This window comes from Tympanuchus pallidicinctus, unplaced genomic scaffold (genome assembly GCF_026119805.1).
Source record: "Tympanuchus pallidicinctus isolate F22 unplaced genomic scaffold, pur_lepc_1.0 scaffold24, whole genome shotgun sequence".
Lineage (NCBI taxonomy): Eukaryota > Metazoa > Chordata > Aves > Galliformes > Phasianidae > Tympanuchus > Tympanuchus pallidicinctus.
This window is the reverse complement of record NW_026294741.1, coordinates 5032826-5042899: the sequence shown is the minus strand read 5'-3', so window position 1 is coordinate 5042899 and position 10074 is coordinate 5032826. Positions and strand designations below refer to the sequence as shown.

The 10074-nt window shown below is 46.9% G+C and overlaps 1 protein-coding gene across 1 annotated transcript; it reads right to left on the bottom strand.

The window, feature by feature from the left end:
* Positions 1-436: 436 nt before the first annotated feature.
* LOC128083572 (argininosuccinate lyase) lies at positions 437-9465 on the bottom strand. The gene is made up of 17 exons (XM_052688974.1): positions 9367-9465; positions 9229-9275; positions 7327-7521; positions 6279-6362; positions 5903-5959; positions 5267-5364; positions 4838-4915; positions 4480-4557; positions 3994-4046; positions 3517-3579; positions 3186-3300; positions 2381-2465; positions 2197-2256; positions 1835-1918; positions 1509-1589; positions 1187-1293; positions 437-677 (listed from the first exon to the last, which is right to left on the bottom strand). The coding sequence occupies exons 2-17, from the start codon at positions 9238-9240 to the stop codon at positions 527-529; spliced, it is 1401 nt and encodes a 466-aa protein (XP_052544934.1). The 5' UTR covers positions 9241-9275; positions 9367-9465; the 3' UTR covers positions 437-526.
* Positions 9466-10074: the final 609 nt, after the last annotated feature.

Genomic DNA, 10074 nt, shown 5'->3' with positions numbered 1-10074 from the left:
AGCGGGCGGCGTGGCAGCCTTTGGCGAGCATCAGGTATGGCGAAGAGCCCAGATCACCTGACGGCAGCTCAGCCACGAGCAGGAAGGTGCTTGCTGTGTTAGGAAGTCACGTTTGGGCTGACCTATGAACCGTGGTAATGTTTTCCTGTTCAAAATCCATCCCTCAGAGCTTAAATGGAAATAAAATAGGGTGGAAAGTGTTACCACAAAGGTCGGGGAGGAAGGAAATGCCAACTGATGGATTTTAGTTTCACAGGACGATTTTGGAGTGCAGATATGGAGCAACCTCTAGAGCGTGCTGCCCATAAAAGCTCTCCTGACATAGAGGAGATAGCTCCAGTCCTTTCACACTAGTGAACTGCATTCCTCAAGCCTCAGAAGGGCTAAGGAAGCCCAGCTCAATCTTGCCTCCTAAAAGAATACATAAGACAGAAGGTTCAGTGAGTTACAATACACCACAGTGTTTATTAACTCTGGATTAGTGTGATAAGCACAACGCTGCAGCCACGGGATTTGTCCCCACACTCTAAGCTTGCTCCTTCTGCTTCTTCAGCAGCTCCCTCAGCTGCTCGATCTGGGCAGTCACGCTGCTCTTGGCAGTGCCGCCCACGGCAGTGTACTGCTCCACGCTGTTGACAACGCTGAAGACCTGGGAGACATCGCTGGCAAACAGAGGGCTGGGGAGGCAAAGAGAAGAGCTATCAGTGGGGAATGAGGGGCACTGCTTGATGGTTTTCCATGCTCATTGCCTGTGGAGAAAATAAGGAAGTAGAGGCTGAGCCTTTTTCCAACAGAAAAAGCATCATGAAGCTCTGCTTTTGTACTTGTAGTGCCTGACAGGAGCAATTCCTGACATACCAAAGACACAGCTGCAAGGGCAGAGGGAGGAAGGAAGTCTGAAGCCAAATTCTTCTATAGTGCTGCTACCTCCAGGTCAAGGCATGAATTTCTCCATACCCTCCCAGTACCTGTGGCCCATGCCCTGCATTGTTCAGTGGTAGTGATATTGTGCCCCTTCAACTGATACAGGTTTGGCAGTAGCAATGGTGATATTTAGGCCATGACAATTTTGGGGTGCAGTCAGGACTGAATTGTTCATGGAAGGGCACCATAAAGAAGCCTGTACTAAGCCAGACTGACACCTGCCTTTTGAGGGGATTTATGGCAAAGTAACAGTGATACAAACCTGATGCTCTTCAGGTCCTCTAAATTGAGTTTATTGATAGCAATGCCTTTTGTCTCAGCAAGGTGGACGGCCTTCCCAGAAGCAGCGTGAGCTTGTCTGAATGGCATCTGCAATGAGAAGGAGATGATAGTACAGTGCAGACTCAGTCAAGAATGGATGTTCTCTCATTTTTATTGGTTTGTTTTTCCTTATAATAATGAAATCTAAACATGCAGTAGTTGACCCACACTGACCATCACCTGGGGACAGAACAGAAGGCCCTCACTGAGCAGTATTCTGAATCTAAAGAAGTCAGAGCTCCAAGCCTTCCTCTGATACTTACTCCTTTACGAACCAAGTAGAGAGCCAGATCAGTAGACAGCAACTCAGGGGTCAGAGCCTTCTCCATGTTCTCCTTGTTAATCTGCAGAGAGAGATATTACTGTCAGCTGCTCTTTAGGGAACCTTTAGTGGTCTCAAAGAATGGACTTCGTCTAGGAGGGACCAGGCTCTCAAGGACATTCTGCTCAAGTGTACCTGAGCTGCCTGTGGTGGGAGCAATAACAAGCAGTAAGAGTGAGCAAGTCTTCATGTTAGGACCAGACTAGAGTTCTTACATACAGAACATGTCCTCCAACCACATCCAGTAATGAGAAGCTGAAGCCTTACCTGGAGGGTAGAAATCACTCCAGTGGCAACCTGGAGCACAGCAGTCAGAGTGTCCACAACATCAAGGACAGCTTCCTTGTCCTCCTGCATGAGAGCATGGATGGAAATTGCTGTTAGGTGACCTGATGCAGTGAAAAAGGCTACCAACCAACATGAGCAGCCTGGCCAGCAGAGCAGGAATGACATCATAGAGTCTTGGGCTGGGTGTGATTTACAGCATACAGTATCATAGCCCCATTTCTTTTATCATCTTGCACACAAGTAGCACCCATGCAGGGAAATAAAGTGCAAGAGGGTTCTATAGATCAAGAGACAACTGTGTCTCTTCAGAGAACTGGAGTGAAAACTAACTTCTGTTTTACCTGCAGGTCCTTGTTGTAGGTGCTTGGAAGTCCTTTAAGAACCATAAGCACAGCAGCCAACTGCAGAGAGAAACAGGTATGGCAACTGGTTAGTTAATTTTTACACAGAGGCATGAAGAAGGAAGCTTCTTCAGCCCCAATATGAGCAGTTTCCCTGCCCCTCTTCTTTCTTTAACAGGCTCACCCGTCCAAACACACGACCAGCTTTGCTGCGGATCAGTTCCAGGCTATCAGGATTCTTCTTCTGAGGCATCAGGCTGCTGCCAGTGCTGGAAGAAAGCAATACTTTGGGAGTGTAATGGTGAGCAAGACCCCAGTCTGTGCAGATGCAGACTATGACATGCAGCACGCTGGCCAAGCCCTGCAAAAGTGATTGGTAGCCCCCCTTAACTGGACTCCTGTCTCAGTGTAGGAAAGCAGTGAAGCGAGTGCACAGAGTTTCTCACGTTTCCCAAAGAAAAATCTTTGGTTTTGCAGCCCTGTCTGGAGCTACCACCCGGTGCTGCCTCTCAGAAGAGACAAAACAGAGGCTTCTCTTCAAGGCCCAGTTGCACAGAAGGCAAGAGCAGGCAGGACTTGTTTTTCTGTGCCCTCAGAGAGGCAGGGCAGCGGCTGTGCTGCATTGAGAGACAGGAAGTCTGTTAGTATTGCAAAGCCGGGCTGTTCTGGGAAGGGCTTTGGCAGGAATTCCCAGCAGAGAAGGAAGTTTTCTGTGCCTGTTCTCTTACAGCATATTTGTGCCAGCAGTAGCTGGGGAGGAGTGATCAGTGAATGGAGATTCTGAGTTGCCAGAATTAGAATCACTGATCCTTAATGAGGAATTTTCACCTTAAGGCTGCCTTTCTTTCAGGCTTTTCATCCTCTGGAGTGTTGATTTATCTGTCAGTCTTGTGCAGCAGGGACATCCACTTCCCCATTGTCTCAGGAAAGGATAATAGAAGTGGAGAGACTGAGGGAAGTGGCTCTTTGCCCAATGACCAGGCACCTACCTGTAGGCATCAGAGAGAGTCACAAAGCCAAATTCAGTGGTGCTGAAGATGATGAGATCTTCGGCCAGCTTGCTAAGGTGGATCATCAGCAGGGTGGCCACAAAGAGTAATTCCACTGCAGAAAAGGTAGAAAAGCAAGAGGTGAGAAGGGCGTTTGTTTGTGTTTGACAAACTAGGGAGCCCTGACTGGAGTTTGAAATGTACAAAGGTTTTCTGTTTGGTTACTTCCCAGTGTGGGATTTCAGCTTCCTTGTTAAATGATGTTAACTGGGAAGGTGTCCGGTGTCTGCTTCTAATGTGGGGGAGGGAGGAATGGTGGAGTTGTACTCACCCACAAAGTCTCTCTCACTGATGGCATCCATGCTGTTCAGGCTGATGCATGCAAAGTCCAGTTCTGTAAGAGAAGTGGTGGACAGGAGAGATCATGTTTAGCCTAACTTGAAGTCTGCCCCAGCAGGTGTCTGTGAGCCCTTTAGTAGTCCAAGGAACACAAATAAGGTGTGTTGAGGCATTGTTACTTGTCCCGGGTTGCCAGTGTGTACCAGAAGTGGTTCAATTTATTATCCCAGCATACAGGTATGTGCTTTCTTAATTTGGTAAGAAGTCTTATTGCTTACCAATTCCTTGGGAGCTGCCTGCAACCTGTGTTCCTGGTCATCAGAATTTATACTGTTTTTGTATTTATTACCCTCCTTCCCCATGTTGAGGTGCTGCAGTGTATCTCAAAATAGCACTATGACAGTGTGTCAGTGTTTCTCTAATTCCCAGATATTGTAATCAGACCCGTGCTGCTCAGGGAGACATTTACCACTACGCAGAAGCTCTCTATCAATTTCCAGTGGGTTCCCAGCCAGAGCACCGCTGCCAGGGAAAAAGGAAACGGAAGTCATGCATGATATCCTGCACAGTGCAACAAAAACTGATCTCCAGCAACGAGGGATGACATCTCTTTCTCTCCTCAAAAGAATCTGGCATCAAACTGCTCCCTGTGGCATGGTCTGAGGCTCAGCAAACTGAACTCTAGACCAAGCCAGGAGTTCTCTTCCAAAGAAAAAGATTTGCATGATGAAAGCCTTGTACTTCTTGATTTCAAAGAGAAGGGAGAAGAGCATCTGTTTGGTGGGTATGTCAGTCATTGCACTTTCCTTTGGAGCATGAAGCAAGGCTTGAGATCTTGAAGCTGCAGTGCGTGTAGCAAACAAACACCAGTGGTTCAGAGGATGTAATGGTCTGCCTCTTGGTCATTTAATAGAGCAAAGTGATGCCCAGGGGTTACACAGAAAGTACACATTACCTTCCCAGAGGCAAGACGTTCATCCTTTTCTTCACCTCACCCAGGCGCTCAGAGTCACGAATCAGTGCAACAGCGTGGCTAGGAGGGGACATGAGAGAAAGCTGAAGCTAAAAAATGGCCAAAGGGTGGGGCGTGCTGAGAGGTAGTCTCCAGCACACAGGCAGTGTTCAGGTCCTTGGCTGTTAAGAGTCAAGTAGCACTGGACTGAGGAGTGCTTGTGGCAGCTTTCAGGGTTAGCTCTGCTGTGTCTCCCCCAGCTGCCCCATCAGAGAATGATGCACTTCTAGGCTCCAACTGTACAGGGCTCCAAGAATGGAGAAAGCTTCCCTTCCTAGAGCTGAGTGTGAAAGGTGCTTACCTGAGCAGGAACTGGCTCCATCTGACGGGCAGAGCTTTCTGCAGGTGGGTGTAGCCAGGCATGATAACATCAATTTCTCTGCATATGGAAAGAGAGGAAGGGGTGAGCAGCAACTGTTGGCATAGAGAGCAGTTGCAGGTAAACTCTCAGGTTTTGTGGCAAGGTCATGAGAACATATTTAGCCTGTGTTGTGCTATGCCTTCCTCTTCTTATATCTCCATAATACATTAGCGGAAGAGGAATGCCTCCCTGAAGCAGGCTGTGAAGAAAGAGGGCCCATTGTCTTTCCCTGGACTATCACATACTGTCTCACTTCAACATCCTCTGCAGAAGGCCTTGCTGCTGCCCTGATTGGTATCAGTCAAAGAGCAAGCCTAGAAGTCTCCTGTCTCAGGAGCATTAAGACCATGGACTTGGGAAAGGACTTACATAGCAGCGCGCTCCACCAAGGACTGGATGAGCTGCAGCAAGTGAGTGGAGATGACAGAGATGGAACTCTTCAGGAGCAGCTTCAGGTCAGTCACAACCTGGACAAGATTGGCCACAATGAGATAAAGGAGAATGTGACAAGCTTAGTGACCAGATACACTTCAGCTGAAAGGCAAGGCAGGCTACCAACTCTTCATTCTATGTGATGTGAAAGGACATTTTAGCAGATATGCCCCATGTCTCCTATTCATGAAAGTTACTGTATATTGCCTTCCAAAGCTCATTCTTTTCAGTGGACTTCTCAGGTATAGGCAGCTTGGGATGAAATATCCTACACTATTCTCCAAATATCCCCCACAGTATTCCCCAAAGTGTGTCATTAGCAAAAGGCGGATCCCAAAAGATGCATGTCACCCAGCCAGTAAATTAATGGATTCTGTGGGCTTTCCAAGGCCAGCAATCCTGCAGAAACCACTTCCCTGTGATGATGAATCACTGCAGCATCACTAGCTTAAAGCCATAGGAGCACATGCTGGAGATTGTCATTGCAGGCAAGAGATGACAGGAAGAAGCTTGGTAAGGACCTGAGGTGTGGGAGTAATATAGGAGGAGAAAAACAAGTGGTTCTATACATACCTGATCATTCCTGCTTCTTCCAGTGTGCAGCTTTCCAGCTATATCCCCAATCAGCTCCTGAGGACAAGAGAATAACTTCTGTCAGTGTCGCTGTATTCTAACCAAAAGAATTCCTGCAAGAGCAGACCTCCTCCTAGCTCTAGGATCCTGTAAGTAGCTATGTGTTCTCCTCTGGGGAAGAGGAAGTTTGGATTCTAGGCTTGTACAGCATCTTTTCCACACAAAAGGGGTCCTGGACACTGCTGGCTGAGCACCTAGTATGTCAGTATCACAGGGCATTGAGGAATTTCATCATGTTGGGGACAGAGGCACATGTGCTTAATGTCAGCAGCTCTACATGGAGAGGGAGGAGAACAACAGGTTAAAGGACCCAAACCTTCAGTCTGCGTTCGTTGGCAGTGTGAATATCCTCATCACTTTGTTTCACCACAAAGACTCCCTTAGACCATTCCTCAGAGATCTATAAATGTCAACAGAAACACAAGTCAGCTCATACTGTTTCCCTGAGTGGGGGACTTGCAAGTTGTTCCCAGGAAATACCAACTTCTGCACCCAATTGGAAATGAAAGCATTCTCACAGGAGCTCCAGCATTCCTGTTCTTTCAGGCCAAGGCTGGCTGCTTGCTCTATCCCTATATTCTCTATTGCACTTGGTGGAGACTCATCTTTTGATCCTTGCTGATCCTGCAATCCTGGCTATAGCAGGACTTAAGCATCACAGTGAGAAAGTGAACCGAAGTGGCAGTCATTGCTTTAGCATTGTCCATAAAGATTTTCCTATACAAACATTGTATAGACTGCCCATTGTCCATGGTAGGTGAGCAACAACAATGAACACTTCAAAAGAAGGGCTTAGTGGCTGCCTCTTCTTCACCCCTAGACAATACTGTGCGTTGCCTTCTATTAACTCAGGCAGCCAGACTCAAAGGGTTCCCAAGTGCCATTGGAGAAGGAATATTCCTAATTATACTGAAACAATTCCTCAGGAATGCTCAGTCTGTGAGGATGGGAGGGCAGGTCATGCTGAGCACACCTCACAGAGGCACCAGGTTTCCATAGTGAGCATTCACAATGCACTCACTGGGGCTTCAGGTTCTCCCTTCTGGCTTGTCAACTGGTTGATATCCTACTGCCTGGCTTCGGTACCTTTAGCTAGATGGAATCTGTCAATCAGTCTGTGTCTGAGTACAAGAGTACAGAGTGCAAAATACAGGCCTCTCCAGTTCTCCCTGGTCTAGGCCTGCACTCCCTTTTGGGAAAGCACTTTCACACGGAAAAAGCAATAGGATATGAGGAGAGAGAAGGATGCTTTTTAGTGTGTCAACTCAGGATGTTTTCAGACAAGGAGCTATTCATCATAGTAGTAATGTAGGAATTGTATGTAGGCCTGAGCATGCATTACAATTTATGAAGGAAATAAGTACCTTTTCCAGGCCACTCAGGATCTTCTCCAGCTCAGTTCTAGTTAGGATGCCAGCCTTCTCCAAGGCTTTGGCATAAGCCATGCTCCCCTGGATATCAACTTCAGATAGTCTCTGATCACAGGCAATGGAAGAGTTGAGCATCTCCATGATGGGATCTGTGCTTCCACTGAATCTTCCCCCCCAAAGTTTATCTCCCTGAGAGAGAAGAAGAGGCAAATCAAAGAGGCCTAATAACTTCATTTATAGTTTTAAGAACTATGTAATTTCCACTGAGAACTTTATGAAATATAGAGGCCAAGCTCAGGTATGTTCTTTCAGTGCAGTCCTTTGTTGTTGTTGTTTAATAGAGACAGATTTTTCTGTTTGACAAATAGCTATGGGCCAGCATAAGCCACACATCAAGTGACTGAAATTACTGTTTAGGCACCTCCAGAGTCCAGGATGTGCTTGCAAGCTTTGCCATAAAATTAGCATCAAATCAGCTAAGGTGCAGACTCTAGAACTCTGGATACCTTTCAGCATCAGGAATGTCCAAAAAAATAAGTCAGAACACAAAGAAGATTTTAAAATATGTAAGAAGAAAAGTTGTTTTTCTACTCAAACCAGACTGATTTTCTAATCTCACATCCTCCAACAGGTCATCTACCTAATTACTTCACTATGTGACCAAAGACAGGTACGTAATTCCTGCCACACATCGTGACACTATGCATCTAAACCTTTTGCATCAGTGATTTAGCAACCGAATGGATTCACTACGAGCCATGTGTGACACTTGGTCAGATCTTTGCTGGGTAGGATGCCTCCTATAGCCCTAGCTCTGGCAAACTGGAAATAGATAGGAATGTTACTTGTGCAGAAAGCTTACAACCAATCCAAGATTTCAAAAGCAGCTCTCCAGCAGGCACAAAGAATAAATTGGAGAATATTTAAAGGAAGGGTCTAAATATATTTACCATTGCAGTTTGCAAAATAATCACTAATCTGTATGATTTTTTTAAGTACCCCTGTCAGTCTTTTCTCATGGTTGTAACTACCATGGACAGCAAAAAGTTGGCCAAGACATTTGCAAACTGATCTGTGCTGGGGTTTTATCAGTCAGACAAAATACTATTGAGTAACCCTGGAAACTTTTTTCCCTAGTGACTGTCTCCACATTTCTGCCAATCCCTGCTGAAACAACGTGTCTGAGAGGACAGCAAGAGAAAGCCTACAGATGTGAGTGTTGCACGTAGTTCTTTTCACATCTTTACAGCAGCTCTGTCAGCCAGCTGAAGGGAGGTAAAAAGAAAAATCAGAATCTGAAAGGAAAAGTTAGAGGTCCTCAGTGGATCCAGTGCCCATGGAACTATGGCATAGGGATGTAAAATCAAAAGCCAGTACCAGATGGTAAGTGCCTGAATGAGGAACTGCTCTGTCTTAGGCATATCTTCTGTGCTATGGGGCTCCACTGAAGTAAGAGGTGGGTCAGCAGAAACTGCAACAGATACATTTGCAGTCAGGAAAGCAAAACAGAAGGATTAACTTTAGCTAGCTACTGAACTCTGGTCAGGCTAGCACAGTCTGACAGCTGATGGACGCTCATCTGTAACCAGAGCTGAGGAAGCCAGGGCTGCAGTAGCCACTCTGAAGGCAGAAGGCATGAGTTGCTAAGACAATTAGTCACCAGGCACAGAAACTGAAAATGAAGCTTTTGTATATAGAAGTTGTTACACAAGCTTTTGTAAAGTATCTGCATAAGCACAAGCTGGCCTGAGTGAAGTGCACCAGTGCATTAAATTAGTCTCTCCGAGGTAAGGGGAGGAACCTGAAGGAAATTGCAGGCTGCAGAGACTTAGACTGTAACAAAGTTGAGCTTGCATTTGCCAGAGCACCGGCAGGAAAAGCAAAGTTTGCCCTCACCTCAGATGCCATTTCAGACGTTCGCTCGTGTGCACTCCCACTGCAACCTGTGGAACGGAATGAAACAGCTCAGCTCTGGCCCTTCCCTGGCACCTCAACCAGCAGTAAGGCCCCACCGAGCCCCTCAGCCCCACTCACCGTCTCAGCAGCTCAGCCCGGCAAGTCGTTCCGTGCTACTCGCCCCTCTTCCTTGCTTTTACACGCCTCGGCTCCTTGCTGGCAGCTCGTCCCGCCCCGGCAGGGCGGGGTGTCCCTGCGACCGGCCCCACTCCGCTTCTCCCTCCCTCATAGCACCCCGCAGAAGTGGCTTGTTTCTGCTTGGCCTCTGGAAGCGTGCTGCTACCACGTATTTTTTATATCTGTACAATGCCAGAAGTATTTGAGACAATACAGGAAGCACATCCCAATTTTCTTGTCCCTTTTGGGTTTTTCTTGCCTTTCACAAGACTGTAGGGTGATTCAGGTAGGAAGAGACGTAATTAGCCATCTTTTCTATCTTTTCTCAGTCCTGCTACTCGTCCCCTTTTTGAGTTGAAGATGAAGCCTGAAGCCCAGTGGGATTTCATGATTAGGGTATGTTGGTTTCTGTAGCAAAGAGGACTCAGGCAATGACACAGCTTAGCATCAGGCTCGTCTGCCTCTGGCCAGCCTGAATGAGCAGATATATTTTGTCCCTGGGTTTCCAGAGCACTGCCTTCAGTATCAGCCCAGAACAAAGTTCACGTTCTGTCTGGATTTATACCCAACTCTTAATCTGCTGCTTCTCAAACATTTCTCCCTGTGATCTTTTTTTTGGGGGGGTGTGATGACTTTTCCCTTTAAGACTAGCAGGCCTGCAGACACGCA

Coding starts and splice junctions, on each gene's coding strand:
- LOC128083572 (XM_052688974.1), bottom strand. Junction 6,363..7,326: donor TCCTGAGTGGCCTGGAAAAG/GTACTTATTTCC, acceptor TGACATTTATAG/ATCTCTGAGGAATGGTCTAA. Junction 1,590..1,834: donor GAGTGATTTCTACCCTCCAG/GTAAGGCTTCAG, acceptor CTCTCTCTGCAG/ATTAACAAGGAGAACATGGA.